Source organism: Ranitomeya imitator, chromosome 4, assembly GCF_032444005.1.
Source record: "Ranitomeya imitator isolate aRanImi1 chromosome 4, aRanImi1.pri, whole genome shotgun sequence".
In the NCBI taxonomy this organism is placed as follows: Eukaryota; Metazoa; Chordata; class Amphibia; order Anura; family Dendrobatidae; genus Ranitomeya; species Ranitomeya imitator.
In genome coordinates this window covers 627,449,448-627,469,247 of record NC_091285.1, presented here as the reverse complement: position 1 = coordinate 627,469,247, position 19,800 = coordinate 627,449,448, and the positions used below count along the sequence as shown (strand labels likewise).

Genomic DNA, 19,800 nt, shown 5'->3' with positions numbered 1-19,800 from the left:
TGGTCCCATGACCAAATCAATGTAATGCCATGCTGTTGGTGTACCTGAAATGTAGAATAGGTGGTCTGTGCAATTGTCTAATGAGTGACAGATGAGGCTGCGGCTGCTTCCACTAATAGACCGGTTATTGGGGAACTCAAAGTGAGCATAAGGTGTATATATAGCACTGATTTCAACACATGGAATACATACTGTATATATACCCTGGTATGCTCACTGCCAACTCAGCAATAGCAAAAAGAAACCACTAGCTTCCACCATCAATCGTTTATACAAACTGATTGGACACCGATTACAGGTAGTGTATGGATTCAGGGGTGCGGTTTACAGAGCAAAAGGAACAGAGCTATTCAATTTTATAAATTTAATCCTGCAAGGTACGCAATGTTTATAAAAAATATACAAAGTTGGTGCAAAATGGGAAAAAATCAATACGGTATATACAATCACATTGGATAAAAGGGATAACAAAAGAAAATGACTAAACCTGTGTCACTCAAATGGCTCAGAGCTAAGGGAAGGGAGGCACTCCTTAGGAAAACAGACAGAACTACAGCAAGCTGTACATAACAGGACTGAGAATTCACCAAACCCATATTGTGCTAATTATTAGATAAAGGTTACGCTCACATACATCCTCTTGGTTAGCTTATGTGGGGGTTGGTTATGGGATGTGCTTAGTTTTTCCAAATTTTATGGATCCACAACTTACAGGATATCTTTGTCCCTAGAGGTTCCATTGAGATGTCTGAATGCGTTATATTCTCCCTTTGATGCTGAAAATATATCTCCCATAAATATTGGATTAATGCAAACCACAATATTCAGTACAGACCACTGGTTCCAAAAGGTCTGGGAGCTGTGTTTGATCTGGGGAAGCTTATGCTGGGAAGCGTACTTCCCCGTCTCTGCATAAATTAATCTCAGTCTTCATGTCTTTTTCCTAGAGCATATCTCCTGTTTTAATTAGCTGGTCACTGTAGGAGGCCCCTATTTCAATGGAGGCTGACATGTCAGCTCTCTCTCACTTCCCCAGTTATAATTAGTTTGTCTCTTAGCCAGCTATAATTAATCCATATGTTCAATGTGTGATATGTCCTCTCTCCAGAGATGCTTTATGGATCTTAATTTTTGTCTGCCTGCCAGAGATTAGTTTGAAGACCTCATCAATAGCAGCCAGGGCGTGTAAGTACATGTATTTCTGCATGTGGTGCTCACACTCGACATTGAATAAATTGAAATATTTCAAAAATTTGGTTTCCATTTTATCATAATTTGCATATCAATAACATGTTTATCATCCTGTGATTTCTATAACTCCATAACGTTTCCATCTTGGTGCTGCATTGTTAATGTTGAGTAGTGTATAAAAGTAAACTTAGATTGGCTTCAAAGAGCGCCTCCCGCAGTGGAGAACCTGACATTGCACAGGCACATGTTTTTATTTTTGTGGAAACTGTGCAATTCTTCGTTAAATTCAATTTCCCACCATGCGGAGTAACCTATGGGGTCTTCTGGCATTTGAACAAACAGGTCCACCTTCCATTCAAGAGGTTTTCTCGGTTCCACTGGATATATGTTTGTCTTTCTGTGATTAAACTTCAATAAGCAAAAAGTTGGAATAATCCACTGTGATTCAAATACATCCACTCACATGTATTCATTGGTCATAAGTAGTGATGAGTCAATAGCATTGTTGCTCGGGTTTTCCCAAGCAGGCTTGGGTGGTCTCTGAGTATTTTGGCGTGCTCGGAGATTTAGTTTTTGTCGACGCAGCTGCATAATTTACGGCTGCTAGACAGGCTGAATACATGTGGGGATTCCCTAACAAACAGGCATTCCTCACATGTATTCAGCCTGTCTAGCAGCCGTAAATCATGCAGCTGCCTGGACAAAAACTAAATCTCTGAGCACTAACAAATACTCGGAGACCACCTGAGCGTGCTCGGGAAAACCCGAGCAATGAGTTTACTCGCTCATCACTAGTCGTAAGTAGTGATGAGCGAGTATACTCGTTGCTCAGGTCTCCCCGAGCAAGCTCGGGTGGTCTCTGAGTATTTTTGTGTCCTCGGAGATTTCGTTTTCGTTGCCTCTGCTGCATGATTTACGGATGCTAGACAGGCTGAATACATGTGGGAATTCCCTAACAAACAGGCATTCCTCGCATGTATTCAGCCTGTCCAGCAGCCGCAAATTATGCAGCTGAAGCGACGAAAATGAAATCTCCAAGGACACAAAAATACTCAAAGACCACCCGAGCGTGCTCGTGAAGACCCGAGCAACAATGCTACTCGCCCAACACTAGTCGTAAGACATGACAGGGGCAGTTGTTACATTATAGAACAAATTCCCACAAATTGTCTTCATGGTAATTTAAGGATTAGCTCTGCTTTATTTTTGGCTTGTAATACAATTATGTTTTATTGGAAATTTCAATAGAAAGCTCAAAGTTTAGGAATTTTCACACCAAACTCCAGATTTGCAATGGGATCTCGACTTTTTGGTTTTTTTTGGATTCTGATGTTACAGTCTTTTATGCGATCAAGTGCGTTCCAACCACATATAATGGACCAAAATAGCAGTGTGGAGTCATTTTGGATGCGCATGCACAGGATACTCTGCATTTTTACTGTGACATTCTTTCCGCCAACATTTTTATGTATACGCCATAGATTCCCCAAGCACCTGTCCAAATACCCCTGTTACTCTCACAGATGTCACCATGTAGCACCTACCACATATCACCCCTTGGAATGACTGCCCCCTCCCTTCATCACTCGGCCTTTACAGATTCCCCCTGGAGAGGACATATCATTTGTGCTCCTGTGCACAGGGGCCCAAGAGGTAAGGGGGCCACGTCTCCAAAGCAGGTGGAAATGTGCATTATGATGAGCTGCAATGGCCAACAGTGTTCTTACACAGGGGCCCTCTTCTTTCTCTGTCTGCTCTTGAGATGCCCCATATCAGTTACAATTCCTGCAACAGGTGCCCCAATGACTACCACAAATGTCCCCCACACGGCTCGTCTGTAAGGTCCCAAAAGATAGGAGCCCTTCTTGCCCGATCAGCCCTACCTAAACCCCATCTCTACCTTTTCCCTCGCACCGTCAAGTCTTCAATTTTCCACTGTTCTGCTCCCACAGGGCAAAGGGGACCCCAAACACATCAGTTGATTGGCCAACCCTGACAAATTTTATGTGCATGATAATGGGCCACCATAGTATCATTATCTTGGTTCCTACCTCACCCCAAAACCTTGCTTATTCTAAGCCTCCACTATCTGCTCCTCAGGTGGAGCTTCTCCTTGGTCGTCCATACTGAGTGTGTCAACCTGGCACAGTTACTTTCTGGCACAATACTCAGTATTATCCCTATTCTACAGAGTAATATGATTATTCCAATTTTGTCATTCTCGTTTGACCACAAATAGATAAACATGTTGGTTAGATTTTTTTCCAGGGGTTATATATTCAGAAAGGTTAAGATTTTCATTCAATGTTAATTAGAAGTATTTGAAGTTGTGGTTTTGGTTTACAACATGCATTTTAGTTCCCAGGAATTAGCTGTACTGACTCCATCTGGAGGCCAATGTCTGCTGTTATTCCGTTCTTTATTTAATTAGATGTTATAAAATTTTAATAGATGCTTTTAAGGTTGCGTATTGCATAGTAAAGTCCTCAGGGTTGTGAGGGCTCAGCATTTCTTTGAGTTTGTGGTCATCTGCTCCCTCCACTAAATGTAATGTTCTCAGGATAGAACAGTTGTTGCCTCTTTTCTACCTTATTTTGCTTTCGTAAGTCTTCGAAATGCAGGTAATGTTCTTTTGGGTTTTATTTTTGCAAATGTATCTGTATTCTCATTTTCCATGTGGTTTATTCTAACTTGCATTAGAACCATTTGGACAGTTTTAGGTGATTGCTTGATGAACAAAGGAGCGACCTAAATTGTGAAATGTAAAGAAGTTTCCTGATTTCAGAAAACCCTCGTCCCCAGGCGTAATTTTTTCTTTAAATTCTGCCTTTCTCACCTTCGTCAGGTCCAGTGCTCCAGTCTCTGCCGCTGCTGCCGATGCTTTTTAGATTATGCTGCCGTAAGGTGCAAGAGGGCGGTAACCGTGGTCGAGCTGCTGCTGTTCCATGACACCCTGGCACTTTACAGGAAATTTGTGTGCTATCCCCAGTGTTCTGTCTCATGTTGGGTGCGTTACACTCACTTGTAGACCGCTGGCCTCCGCTGTCTTCAGTTCTCCATGTTCAGGACCAGCTGCACCCAGATTAGGGGACACCCGCTTCGTTCCAACAAGTAAAAGTTTACTAGACTGTTCAAGTACATCTGATCATAACATGCAGTATCGGGCACAGCACCCTCCATTTCATGTTTCATTAATACAGTACATTTCCCGCTTTAACTTCCGTTCTGCATGGACTCTCCCTACGCTTAATGTTCCTGCCAACCCCATGGATTTCCCATCCAGTCCCACAGTATTGCCAGCATCCTTTACCTTTCCCATGTCCATCTTTATCTGTACAGAAGGGGCTGAGGTGCTCTATATAGCACCTGTATCGAGCCTTGAGCTCTGGACGTTGCAGGAATGTCCGTAGGGAATTTTATAAGGCCTCATACCACTCAGACCAATATGTACTACTCTTGCTATCAGTCTACTTCACCTTGAACTTGATCTTGTCACACTACTCAACGAACTCTCTGTCTGCTTAACTATCAGGAAGTAGTCCTTTTTAATGGCCCTTTCCCACTCCCAATGTGGGCTAATCCCAAACATTAACTGTATCTTGTCCTATTGTCCTACTTTTCCTACAGTTACTATCTATCTTTTTCCTAAGCACTAATCTATGTCTCATCCTATGCTTACCCTGCAATATACAGTAAGAATTACCTGTGGGCAAACTTCAGCAGTTGAAAGCTTGTTATTTTTTATGGAGCATAATTTTTAATTCTTCGATTTGACTTGCGTTTATTTGTAAAAAAAAAAACGGAAATTTGGCAAAAATTTTGAAAATGTTGCAATTTTTAAACTTTCAGTTTTTATGCCCTTAAATTAGTGAGTCATATCATACAAAGTAGTTAATAAATAACATTACCCACATGTCTGCTTTACATTAGCACAATTTTAGAAACATAATTTTTTTTGTTAGGAAGTTATAAGGCTATGGGCACACGATGCGGATTTGCTGCAGATCCAAAGCGGATTTTTCCACACAGAAACGCTGCAGATCCGCACTGTGATGTACAGTACAATGTAAATCAATGGGATAAAAAAAAATAGCTGTGCAGATGGTGTGGAAAAATCAGTGCGGAATTGCTGCGGATTTCAAAGAAGTGTATGTCACTTCTTTTGTGCGGATCTGCAGCGTTTCTGCACCCCTCCATGTTAAAAATCCACAGTGGCAAAAACCGCAGAAAATCCGCACAATATCCGCATCAATTCTGCATAAAAACCGCACAAAAAAACAAATAAAAACCGTGGCAAATCCGCAGTTAAAGATTCTGCCAGGAGATGCGGATTTTGTGCAGAAAATTCTGCACCACTTTTCCTACGTGTGCACATAGCCTAAGGATTAAAAGTTGACCAGAGATTTCTCATTTTTGCAACAAAATTTGCAAAACCATTTTTTTAGGGACCACCTCACACTTGAAGTAACTTTGAGGGGTCTATATGACAGAAAATTCCCAAAATTGACACCATTCTAAAAACTGCACCCCTCAGGGTACTCAGAACCACATTCAAAAAATGTATTAACCCTTCAAGAGCTTCACAGGAATTTTTGGAATGTTTAAAAAAAATTGAACATTGACGTCCGTCTTCTCCCTGGGCGCCGCCATCTTCCAAAATGGCGGGCGCATGCGCAGTGCGCCCGCCGAATCTGCCGGCAGGCAGATTCGCTCCAGGCACATTTTGATCACTGTGATAACCTCACAGTGATCAAAATAAAAAAAAAAGTAAATGACCCCCCCCCTTTATCACCCCCATAGGTAGTAACAATAATAAAATAAAGAATTTTTTTTTTCCCCCCACTACAGTTAGAACTAGGGTTAGGGGTAGGGGTAGGGTTAGGGTTAGGGGTAAGGTTAGGGGTAGGGTTAGGGGTAGGGTTAGGGTACTTTCAGCCATTTTAACCCTAAAAAAACTTCCTAGAAAACACACAGACTCTGCAGAGAAAACTGCATAAAAAACCGCACTAAAAACCGCATCAAAAAACGCATCAAAAAACGCACCAAAAACGCACCAAAAAACGCACCTGCGTTTTCTGCCAAGAGCTGCGGTTTTTAGTGCAGAAAAAACAGCAGGGAAATCAGGAACGTGTGAACATGGCCTGAACTTTTTTTTCACAAAATTTTTACTTGAGATCCAATTTGTTTTAATTTACCAAGAGTAACAGGACAAATTGGACCACAAAAGTTGTGCAATTTGTCCCGAGTACGCTGATACCCTGTGTGTGTGGGGGTAAACCACTGTTTGGGTGCATGGCAGAGCTTGGAAGTGAAGGAGCGCCGTTTGACTTTTCAATGCAAAATTGGCAGGAATTGAGATCGGACACCATGTCGCGTTTGGAGAGCCCCTGATGTGCCTAAACAGTGGAAACCCCTCACAAGTGGCCCCAGTTTGGAAAGTAGACCCCTAAGGAACTAATCTAGATGAGTGGTGAGCACTTTGAACCCCCAAGTGCTTCACAGAAGTTTATAATGTAGAGTCGTAAAAAAAAATCATATTTTTTTCACAAAAATGATTTTTTTGCCCCAAATCTTTTATTTTCCCAAGGGTAACAAGGCAAATTGGACCCCAAAAGTTGATGTTCAATTTGTCCTGAGTACGCTGATTCCCCATATATGGGGGTAAACCACTGTTTGGGCGCATGGTAGAGCTCGGAAGGGAAGGAGCGCCGTTTGACTTTTCAATGCAAAATTGGCTGGAATTGAGATCGGACACCATGTCGCGTTTGGAGAGCCCCTGATGTGCCTAAACAGTGGAAACCCCTCACAAGTGGCCCCATTTTGGAAAGTAGACCCCTAAGGAACTTATCTAGATGTGTGGTGAGTACTTTGAACCCCCAATTGTTTCACTAAAGTTTAGAATGTAGAGCCGTGAAAATTAAAAAATATTTTTTTCCACAAAATGATCTTTTAGCCTGCAATTTTTTATTTTCATGAGCGTAACAGGAGAAATTGGACCCCAAAAGTTGTCCAATTTGTCCTGAGTACGCTGATACCTCGTATGTGGGGGAGAACCACCGTTTGGGTGCATGGCAGAGCTCGGAAGGGAAGGAGAGCTGTTTTGAAATGCAAACTTAAATGGAATGGTCTGCGGGCGTCACGTTGCGTTTGCAGAGCCCCTGATGTACCTAAACAGTAGAAACTCCCACAAGTGACCCCATATTGGAAACTAGACCCCCCAAGGAACTTATCTAGATGTGCTGTGAGAACTTTGAACCCCCAAGTGTTTCGCTAAAGTTTATAACACAGAGCCGTGAAAATAAAAAATATTTTTTTTCCACGAAAATGATATTTTAGCCCCCAAATTTTTATTTTCCCAAGAATAACAGGAGAAATTGGACCCCAATCGTTGTTGTCCAATTTTTCCTGAGTATGCTGATACCCCATATGGGGGGGAACCACTGTTTGGGCGCACGGCAGAGCTCGGAAGGGAAGGAGCGCCGTTTGGAATGCAGACTTAGATGGATTGGTCTGCAGGCGTCACGTTGCATTTGCAGAGCCCCTGCCCTCTGATGTACCTAGACAGTAGAAACCCCCCACAAGTGACCCCATATTGGAAACTAGACCCCCCAAGGAACTTATCTACATGCTGTGAGAACTTTGAACGCCCATGTATTTCATTACAGTTTATAACAGAGCGGTGAAAATAAAAAATCTTTTTTTTTCCACAAAAATTATTTTTTAGCTCCCAGTTTTGTATTTTCCCAAGGGTAACAGGAGAAATTGGACCCCAAAAGTTGTTTTCCAATTTGTCTTGAGTATGCTGATACCCCATATGTTGGGGTAAACCCCTGTTTGGGCGCACGGGAGAACTTGGAAGGGAAGGAGCACTGTTTTACTTTTTCAACGCAGAATTGGCTGGAATTGAGATCTGACGCCATGTCGCGTTTTGAGAGCCCCTGATGTGCCTAAATAGTGGAAACCCCCCAATTCTAACTGAAACCCTAACCAAAACACACCCCTAACCCTAATCCCAACCATAACCCTAACCACATTTATTCCAACCGTAAATGTAATCCAAAACCTAACTTTAGCCCCAACCCTAACCCTAACTTTAGCCCCAACCCTAACCCTATCTTTAGCCCCAACCCTAACCCTAATGGAAAAATGGAAATAAATACATTTTAAAAAAAATTATTATTCTTTCTTAATTAAGGGGGTGATGAAGGGGGGTTTGATTTACTTTTATAGCGGTTTTTTTTTTTTGATTGGCAGCCGTCACACACTAAAAGACGCTTTTTATTGCAAAAAATAGTTTTTGCATCACCATATTTTGAGAGCTATAATTTATCCATATTTTGGCCCCCAGAGTCATGTGAGGTCTTCTTTTTTGCGGGACGAGTTGACGTTTTTATTGGTACCATTCTCAGGCACATGACATTTTTTGATCGCTTTTTATTCCGATTTTTGGGAGGCAGAATGAACAAAAACCAGCAATTCCTGAATTTCTTTTATACCGTTCCACGTGTGGTAAAATTGATAAAGCTGTTTTGTTCTTTGGGTTAGTACAATTACAGTGATACCTCATTTATATAATTTTTTATGTTTTGGCGCTTTTACACAATAAAAACTATTTTATATACAAAATAATTGTTTTTGCATCACTTTGTTCTGAGAGCTATAACTTTTTTATTTTTCTGCTGATGATGCTGTATGGCAGCTTTTTTTTTGCGGGACAAAATGACGTTTTCAGCAGTACCATGGTTATTTATATCCGTCTTTTTGATCACATTTTATTCCACTTTTGTTCGGCACTATGATTATAAAGAATTTGTTTTTTGCTTTGTTTTTTATTTATTTTTTTGCGGTATTCACTGAAGGTGTTAACTAGTGGGATAGTTTTATAGAGCGGGTCGTTACGGACGCGGCGATACCAAATATGTGTACTTTTATTTTTTTTTTATTTACATAAATAAATGGATTTATTGGAAAATATTTTTTTTTTTTCTTTCTTTGCGGATTTATTTTATTTTTACTTTATAACATTGTCCCAGGGTGGGACATCACTATATTTCATTAGATCGCTGATCTGACACTTTGTATAGCACTGTGTCAGATCAGCGATCTGACAGGCAGTGCAGGAGACTTTCCGGCGCCTTCTCTGAGCAGGCGCTGGCAAGCCACCTCAGTGAAGGACCCAGAAGGAGCCCCGCGGCCATTTTGGATCTGGGGACTTTTTCCAGAACCCCGGAACAACGCGTTCGCATTGACTTGTTCCCGTGGGAGAGCGCAGGGAGCCCCCGTCCGTGCGCGATGCCCCTCTATATCGCTGTCACTACTGACAGCGGCATCAGAGGGATTAAATGCCCACGATCGGTGCTAGCGCCGATCGCGGGCATTGCTGCCGGGTGTCAGCTGTCACATACAACTGACACCCGCACGCGATCGCCGCGGTGCTCACTGTGAGACCGCACGATCGTGCCTCCGTGCTAGTACTGCGGTTTGCGGGAACTCAGTTCCCTCAGAGCAGTACTAGTACGGCGCATGTCGGGAAGGGGTTAATTATGGGTTTGGGGTTCATGCTCTAGATCACCTGCCCCCTTTAGTAATGACAAGGATGATACAGGTCGGTCCTACTAACAATGTTAAATAATATATTGTGGTGGATTGGCTCACTCGGCTGCTCTCGGAGTTAGACACAGGAACGTTTCTTCTACTGATTTAAACCAGTGCAGGATTTAACCAATTAAACTTTGCCTTTCTGGCATAACGGCAAAACAAAAGATAACTTATAGCACAGTCCATATACCTGCGAGATTCGCCCGCTCAGGGTGCAACAAACTTCAGCTCCCACTGGAGCTCCAGACTGGAGACTTCCCTTCCTCCAAACCTACAGACAGAGAAAAAAACTCAGTGGCAGGACATTAAACTTGCGGATTACAACCTTGAGGTGAAGATTTGGTGGGTAACCCACCCAGTCCATCTCTTAAAGCTACTCACAAAAAAAACCAACCCTGTCATGGTTGATTAACCCCTCTTAGCACAGAACATGCTGGAGAGAAATGTCTTGGTTTCACATCATGGAACATAGCAATCTTCATGATATATATTATTATTATTATTTATTTATATAGCACCATTGATTCCATGGTGCTGTACATGAGAAGGGGTTACATACAAATTACAGATATCACTTACAGTAAACAAACTAACAATGACGGACTGATACAGAGGGATGACGACCCTGCCCTTGCGGGCTTACATTCTACAGGATTGTGGGGAAGGAGACAGTAGGTTGAGGGTTGTAGGAGCTCTGATGTTGGTGAGGGGGTAGCTCCGGTAGTGGTGAGGCGGCAGCGGTGTCAGTGCAGGCTGTAGGCTTTCCTGAAGAGATGGGTTTTCAGGTTCCGTCTGAAGGATCCGAATGTGGTTGATAGTCGGATGTGTTGGGGCAAAGAATTCCAGAGGATGGGGGATATTCGGGAGAAGTCTTGGAGGCGCTTGGGTGAGGAGCAAATAAGTGTGGAGGTGAGAAGGAGGTCTTGGGAGAACCGGAGATTACGTGAGGGAAGATATCGGGAGATTAGTTCAGAGATATATGGAGGAGAAAGGTTATGGATGGCTTTGTAGGTCAGCATTAGTAATTTGATCAGGACACGCTGAGGGAATGGAAGCCAGTGAAGAGATAGCTCCCCTTACTTACATTGTGAGTGACCTTGACACAATATATATAAGTAATGTAGTTGATTAGTAGAGTTTTCTAAGAACTGTAATAAGATATGGTTTACAACTAAATTAGTTGCAAGAAAAATCAGATTAATAGCGGTCAATAGTTAGGCATTATCATTACCAAATTTATATTCCTACACCTCCACAGTGCCAATCTAATTACGTCAGGCAGACTGGTCACTGAGGAAACACATTTACAATAGACATAGCTGTTTATATGGGGTTGTCAAGCATTATGTCCATAGCAAGCAGAAAGTGTCAGATTAGTAAGGTCTTGATTTTAAGAAAGTGAACCCTAAATGCTCCAAATTACTTAAAATAACAAACACAGCAGGTTCTCACCCTTCTAGAGTGAAGCGCCAGCTTCCTGTCGCCAACACATCTCGATGTTTTGGCTGGAGTGGTGACATCACATCGACAATGTGCCACACTGCTGTGCTGTACCTAATCACTGAGCTCCGCGGTTGGGGTGAGATCGACGGCTGGAGCTGCTAAGCTCAGCGATTAGCTACAGTGGTCATGCACGCTGTCAACATGACAACATTGAGATTGAGCCCCCGACCTGACAATGGAAAACCCCTTGAAGAGCTACTGGACTGAGTGTAAAGGAGGGGTAAAAATGGATTGTAATATTTAACTCTAACTGAGCTTCATAAGTTACTAGGTACCTGTCCAAGATGGATCTGATCCTCGTTCTAACATGGCTTTATCCCTTTATTATCCGACCCCATTCCCTTTCTGTTGCTCTTTCCAACCTCTTTGCCCATGGCTTCAATTTAATGACTTTTGTTTATGAAAATATTTTTAGCTAAGTCCTCTAATTCCCAAGCTCCCCGGAAAATATTATCTTTAGAAACTTCCTAAATATTCCCAGGGGACCTAAAAATATGTAACCTCCGAAGAAACTCTAGTGGTATGTAGAAGGCCATAAATGAACACCAAGCCCCATTAAAGTCCACTCTGTGATTATTAGAGCAATTGTTCACCATTGTTTCTATTTCCTAGAATGGTTCTGTTTTATTTTTTTTCACTTTAGCTTGGCATATTTTGTTTTCTTAGTAGTCAGGTCCATACGATATTGAACAATCATCAGAGTTCAACATGTGTATATATTGGGAAGTTTATCAGACACAGGTCAAATGAGCACAGATAACAATTAAAAGGAATTTAGGATGATTTTATTCAATGCTGTGAGCTGTAGTTAAAGGGAACCTGTCACCTGAATTTGGCGGGACCGGTTTTCGGTCATATGGGTGGAGTTTTTGGGTGTTTGATTCACCCTTTCCTTACCCGCTGGCTGCATGCTGGCCGCAATATTGGATTGAAGTTCATTCTATGTCCTCCATAGTACACACCTGCGCAAGGCAACCGGTCCCGCCAAATTCAGGTGACAGATTCCCTTTAAGGGGGTTTTTCACCTAAAAAAATTGATCGATAATGTCAGCTGAGATGGGAATTCCATGGTTTCACTCCTAAACACATTGCTAAGGCCGGGGTCACACTTGCAACTGCAATGCGAGAAACTCGCACGAGTCTCTCGCCTCAATACCAGGCACTACCGTCGATACTCGGGACCGGAGTGTGCGTCTGCATGTAGTTCTATGCAGCTGAGCACTCTGGTCCGAACCGCTGGCGGCAGTGCCGGGTTTTGAGGCAGTGGACTTGCGCAAGTTTCTCGCATAGCCGCTGCAAGGGTGACTCCGGCCTAAAGCAATAATTTGCTCAGCTTCAAATTTGAAGGGAGGAGGTTGTTGTGGATATTTAAAAACAATTTGGGCACAAAAAAATTCAAAAATTCAAATATACATACCTTAACTTTACTCCAGCTTCTTATTGCCAATGTCCATCCTCTTATTTTGTCCTTCAGTTTCGCCAATAATGGCTGCAGCTGAGGTATTCTGTCCATAACAATGTCATTTCTACGACTGTTACTGATGTGAATCGGACTCTGTTCATACCAGCATTTGAGATCCATTTGTAAGGGATCCAGCTGAATATAAAAATAGAAAGAAACAAATATAGATGTAAACGCAAACCAACATTTCTGTTTTTAAACACATCCGTTAAAAAAGAAAATTTTGGTATGAGTTTTTTTATTTGCTTCCATCCAGTTTCTTTGTCTATTATTACTGTCTCTGACTACCTCTTTTGTTCTACGTGCAGTGCTTAAAATTTTATCCGTTACACAGAAAGACTAGTGGATGTCCATTATGATCCATTTTCTCTAAATTATCAATTTAAATAAAAACAAAAGTGTCCATTTTGTAGGCTATCTTTTTTTGGTCAGTTAAGAAAACAATTGCCCAGACCAACTTTTCTTATCCAGCCAAAATATGAAAAGCAGATGCTATCTGAAGACATTTTAGGAAAGGAAACTAAAAATTTAGAAAAGAAAAATGAAATTTTAGAAAAGAAAAATTAAAGCTAATTAGTCCTGTAACTGAAATACAAATGAAAATGTGAACATAGTCTAAGTATGCAAAGACCAGGGTGGGGATATAGATAATTCTGTAAGTTAAATATATGGAAACCTTATAAATTTTTTTTAAAGGGGCCATCCTCTACCACATTATTTTAAAGGCCAAAAAGCAACCATCTATTAGTAAAACTATAAAAAGTAATATTTTTGTAATTGTAATATTCTTGCACTTTTGATAGTTTCATTTTTTCTGCAATGTTTTCGTTTTTCTATATATATATTTTTTTATCCCAATAACACTTTAATAAGTAAAGTTGGCACAGAGCATTTCTTTGGGATTTGATTGAAGCACTTGTGTTCCTTCACTTTGACTTCTTCAGCCCATTAAAATTCCATGAAAAGCAAGAGGTAATTGGGAAATTCCAGATTTCCAGTAGTATTAGAGTTAAGAATAAGGGTAAGGTGATACAGAGAAAAAAAAGTTCCAATTCTCCAATTATGTCAGTGTGCCATATTGTGGACATGTAATATTTTTAAACGGGATTTATTTTTAAAACGGATTTATAGTGGAAAAAACTGGAGGGACAAAAAGTGCAATGGGGTCTTATCCGAATATTAAGTAGGGAAAATGTGGGCAATTGTGCTCACCTGATCAGGTTGTGTGCTCACGACTACTTAAAAAGTATAGGCTGCTATAGACCTACAGTGTTGGAAACATGAAAAACTGGAATCAAATGGGTTTAAACTGAGCTGCCATCAGAAGGTCGATGAGGAGACAGGAACCAAGTATCTGGTTTATTAGTCAACGCGTTTCGAATTATCAAACGTCTTCACCACTGTGGTTTGTCCTGATGAAGAAGTTTGAAACTTTGAAACGCGTACTTGGATTTCTGTCTCCTCATCATCCTTCTGATGGCAGCTCAGTTTTAACTCAGTTCTTCAAGTCAATGGGATTTATGACATTGGGTTTATATTTTGCATTTACTTGCAGCTGGAAGGATAACCCGAACATGCAGGAGGGTCTGCTCTATGAAGGTGTATCAGACGAACCTCTCTATTTCTCAGGGGGAAGTGCTGCTCAGAGCTCGGTGTACCATGCCTTTGATGAACTTTTGGGAATTCAGCACCAACCTCAAAGTGGTAAGTAATAGGACAGGCATAACATCTGCGTTGGAGGCTAATGTTTTAGGATTAGACATTAGGAAGGGCACTTATTGCCTTGAATGCATCATTGATTATTTTTCTCTTAACTTCAAATTTGGGCAAAGTAGACGGGCACTTTAAAAAAATTGAAAAAACATTCTTATTAATAAAGTAGTGGGCAACATACTGTGCTCGTGCTGGTCACTATCGTCTTGTGTTCTTCTTCTCCTGCAGCTGATTTTCTCATCAAGATGCGAAGTTATATGCCTCCTGCCCACAATAATTTTATTAATTGGGTTCGAGAGGCCCCGAACTTGTCCGAGTTCATAATCAGATCTGAAGATCCAACTCTCCTGTCAACTTTCAATCAGTGTATCTCTGCACTCACAGAGCACCGCTCCCTGCATATCCGCATTGTCTCTAAATATGTGAATGCAGCTGGTGTCCGGGCCAGGATGAAGAAGAATGAGAAGGATAATCAAGGGCAAGACCAGCAGGAGAAGGGTACTGGTGGGTCACAAGCTATGACCTTTTTAAAGAGTGTTCGTGACACCTGCAAGGAGGGACAGCTGAGGCACAGTAATCCAGGGGACCATTGATGCAGTTCTCCTCTATAATTCTCTTCTTTTGGAGGTACTCAAACCATGAAGGATCTGTTTTTCAGACATCTCACAATATCTAGAAACATTAAAGGATAACTGCTCTCTAACTAGATTGGATCATGATTAGAACTCCACCGTCAGGGTGTTTACTTACTAGGAGACCAGGGTTTTACAGTTTTAATGGTGCACCATGGTCTTGAGTCTCCTACCTGTTCCAAGAGGAACGTCTTTTTTTTTGCAACAAGTGTTCGTCATCTCTATAGATCGAGCGCTACAAACATCCATATTAGTTGTCCAATGAAAAACTCCCATACACAATAACCTTTAAATTATCAGTCTTTTAGTATAATACTTGTAATATATTAAATTGACATTTCTCTTTTCTTTCTGGATTTTGTTTGTTTCCTTTTTTACCATTTGCATTTTTATGTGTCGAGATACCGTACATAGAGCATATGTAAAGACCAACAGGCAATGAAGGTCATGTATGGTGAACCTGTAAACCAAGAACTCCATATTGGTTGGAGGCTAATGATGAATGGCAGTAGAGCTGAGTGGATAGATTGTAGGACACTGGCCCAGCAGCCACATTAAAATTCTGTATTTGACCGGAAACGACATCGTGTGTGCGTCATACCATAATGATTACATAATACCAGGGCTACAAATAAGAAGAGCGTTCCAGGGTGTCAAGGATAACAGCCGGGGGTCACACATATCCCACCGCTGCCAGCAGTTTGTCATGGGAATGCTACGCCATTGTCTATAATTGTAAGGGCAACTACACAATTGACTGACGAGTGATGGACAATTCCGTGGCTGCTTCCATGACTAGGACAGTTATTGGGGAACTCACAGCGACCATATGATACATACACCTCCGGCTTCAATGCATGAAGTATATATATATCCTGTTACGGTCACTGACAGCTACAATAGCAAAAAAAACAAGAGCCACTACTAGCTGACAGCACCAATCGTTTATAAAGGCCTATTGGACACCCATTACATGTATTGTATGACTTCAGGGGTGCGGTTTACAGAGCAAGAGGAACAGAGCTATTAAACTTTATATATTTATTCCAGAAAAGTAGGCAGTGTTTATAAAAATATATATAAAAAGATGGTAGAAAATGAGAAAAAAACAATGTGATATATACAATTGCATGAAATAAAAAGGAATAACTAAAGAAAATAATTAAACCTAATGTCATGGAAATAGCTCAGAGCTTAATGGAGGGAAGCACTCCGATTGGGAAAATGGAACACTCACAGTAAATGTATGTCTTCCAGAATGAGCAAAGACAGAGACCCAAACTATCATTTTTATTAGCTCAAGGCTATGCCCACATACCTCCCCTTGATGAGCTCATGTGGGGGCTGGTTGTGGGATGGGCTAGGCTCTTTAGTATTTTATGAGATCCCCAACTTACAGGATATTTTTTCTCCTGGAAGTCCCAGGCGATAGATATTGTTGTTATGTTTCTTATCATAATTTTACCTGTCTATAGAAATGAAACCTAACATAGATAGCACTATCCATGTTAAGTTTGAGGGCTTCTGCTAGCCTTACCATGATGTGAGTGGATACATTATGTCCATCTCTTTGCTACAATGCCAAAAATATATCTCCCATACAGATCGTATCGATGCAAAACTCCAATTTTCACCACTGACTGTAATGCCCACAAGGCGTGGGGAAATATAGTGGACTCACTAGACCACTGATGGAGCAGTGGTAGCTGTATACCCGGTACACAAGAGACAGGAGAATGTGCTTCCAAAAAGCAAAGGTATTTATTTAAATGAATCTTTAACAAACAGAAAGAAGTGCCTGAGAGAAGAACCCTCTGGACCAAAACACTGAACCACATAGTGGAGCACCGGGCAAGGTGTACCCCTATACAGGGATTCCCCCGTCACAACACCAGATGGCCTAAATGCCGCAGTACCCGGACCAGAGGGACGACCCGTACAGACCGTATTAACAAGACGGTGGAATTCAGGCTCTGTCAGTGAAGAGAATCCTGGAAGCTCTGTGCAGTTTCGGAAAGGCTGATCCAGCCTGCAGCAATATCTGGATGGTTCCGTGAGGAGCAGCTTAGTCAGCCTGGAGTGGAAACCGGAGAGTCCAGAAGGATCCAGAAAAGGCAACTGCCAGCGGAGTATTCTGAGGAGACAGAGGAATTAGAAAACCGAAAGTAATAAACTACACTTTGCAGAGCAGAGCACAGCAGAGCGTGGCCTGAGCAGAAGGCCACAAACAACAGAATGAACACATTGCCCAGGCACCTCCCATAATGGGAGGATGCCTTTTATGCACAGAGCATCATAGCACAGAGAGCCTTAATAGAGAACAGGTGCTCTGCTGTTTTACGTATGTGCAGGAAGCGGGGCGCGCCTCCTAAGAGCATTTCCAGGAGACCTGCCAAGAGGATGCAGGTTCTTAGCAGAGAAAGGAGCCGCTGATCGTCTGGAGCCACAGACAGGGTGAGTAGTACCAGAGGAGCTGCTTGAAAGGTGCCGGTCTCCCTTTGCAGCGGAGACCGGACCTGTAGCTGAGGGCATGACACTGACTACTGGCTCTAAAACATCTAAGAAGATGCTTTGATCAGGGGAAGCTCTATCCTTGGGAAAGGTACTTCACGACTCTGATTAAACAAATCCCAGTATTGCTGTCTTTTTCTCAAAGCATTTCTCTGCTGTAATTACCTGGACACTGCAGGAGACCCCTACTTTAATGGGGGGTTGAAGCGTTAGCTCTCTTTCTCACTTCCCTAGTTATAATTAGTTTATTTTTCCCCAGCTATAGTTAATCCCATATGTTCAATGTGAAGTCCTACTTCAGTAAAGGTTGAAGTGTTATTAATTAATCCCATATGTATGCAAACAGGATCATGGGGTGCATTAAAAGAGGTCTGGATACACATGATGAGAGCATTATACTGCCTCTGTACAAATCCCTAGTTAGACCGCACATGGAGTACTGTGTCCAGTTTTGGGCACCGGTGCTCAGGAAGGATATAATGGAACTAGAGAGAGTACAAAGGAGGGCAACAAAATTAATAAAGGGGATGGGAGAACTACAATACCGGGATAGATTAGCGAAATTAGGATTATTTAGTCTAGAAAAAAGACGACTGAGGGGCGATCTAATAACCATGTATAAGTATATAAGGGGACAATACAAATATCTCGCTGAGGATCTGTTTATACCAAGGAAGGTGACGGCTACAAGGGGGCATTCTTTGCGTCTGGAGGAGAGAAGGTTTTTCCACCAACATAGAAGAGGATTCTTTACTGTTAGGGCAGTGAGAATCTGGAATTGCTTGCCTGAGGAGGTGGTGATGGCGAACTCAGTCGAGGGGTTCAAGAGAGGCCTGGATGTCTTCCTGGAGCAGAACAATATTGTATCATACAATTATTAGGTTCTGTAGAAGGACGTAGATCTGGGGATTTATTATGATGGAATATAGGCTGAACTGGATGGACAAATGTCTTTTTTCGGCCTTACTAACTATGTTACTATGTTACTATGTTCGATGAGAGGGTGATATGTCCCCTCTCCAGAGCTGTCTTTAGGATTTTAATTTTTCTCTATGACACAGGGATTCCCGTATGTAGGAGGAAGTTCACAGGGCTCCTTTTCAGTGACCTCGGGGTACTGATATGGCCTCTGGACCAGGGTCCTGCAAATTTATTTTCTCATTTTCTATTGATTTCAATAGAGCTAGGTTGCAATAATTGGCAGGCGGGGTGCTGCTTGTGGGAGAAAATAGCCATGTTTTACTTATCCCGGAAAGGCTCATTACTACATACAAATGTGAGGTGATCAACTCTAGGTCTTAGCTCCATCTTTGGATTTTGTCTCCTATGTTGATCATTGCAAAGAGCAACATTTGGGCTCTTTTACCAGTTTTGAAGGCAGTTTTCAATCTAGTGGGGTACAATAAGTCGTGACTTTGTAGTTCTAACCTTACAAATGTAGGACTACACCCGCTAGAAAAACAGATTTTCCATTTCTTGCAAGTATTCAAATACAAAATGAAGGTAGCTCCTAGGCCCTAATACAGTATTTGTGAATGAGTGAGTAAGATGATAAAGACATTGTTGACCACACAGTTTGTGAAGTAGGAGCATTTGGACTGTAGCCTGAGGCCCAATGTAGAAAATGTTCCCAGCCTTCTCCCACGGTGTCTCACTGGTACAATTATAACAAAGAAATAACTTGAGTTTCGCATGATAAACTTTTTGCATATTCTAATAAAGAGCTGAACGTTTTGTTCCACTTCAACAGCTTTGAGCATGAAGCCATATAATATCACTTGGCCCAGGATAAATATTAAATTGTGTGGTGATATTGTGTAAAAAAAAAAAAAATAAGACTGCCAAGGTCATGTGGCATCGATTATGACACTGGCTTAGACTCTAGATGTGTCATATGCAGTAGTGACATTGTCTGCAGAGTAATATACAGGCACAAGGAGGCATATATACCATAGAGATAGATCATGGGGCCCCTTGAGCAATCAGGCCCATACCAAACTGAGTGCATCTTTTATGTTAATGGGTGGAAAGGACCCTTGGAGGAATTCCTTCTTTACATTATGTCGTATTGGGGACTGTTACAGATCTCAACTTTCAAATATGCTCAAAGCTGTTGAAGTTTCAAATATTGTGGGACAATTAATTGCTTTACAACAATCATTATTTAAATAATCACAACATGGATGATTA

The 19,800-nt window shown here is 41.6% G+C and overlaps 1 protein-coding gene across 1 annotated transcript in view; it reads left to right on the top strand.

The window, feature by feature from the left end:
- IDO2 (indoleamine 2,3-dioxygenase 2) overlaps nucleotides 1–15,455 on the top strand; it is a 67,705-nt gene extending 52,250 nt beyond the window's left edge. The window contains exons 9-10 of the mRNA XM_069766677.1: nucleotides 14,310–14,458; nucleotides 14,696–15,455. Coding sequence (XP_069622778.1) covers nucleotides 14,310–14,458; nucleotides 14,696–15,060 — 514 coding nt within the window. The 3' untranslated portion in view covers nucleotides 15,061–15,455. The remainder of the gene's footprint in view (nucleotides 1–14,309; nucleotides 14,459–14,695) is intronic.
- Nucleotides 15,456–19,800: the final 4,345 nt, after the last annotated feature.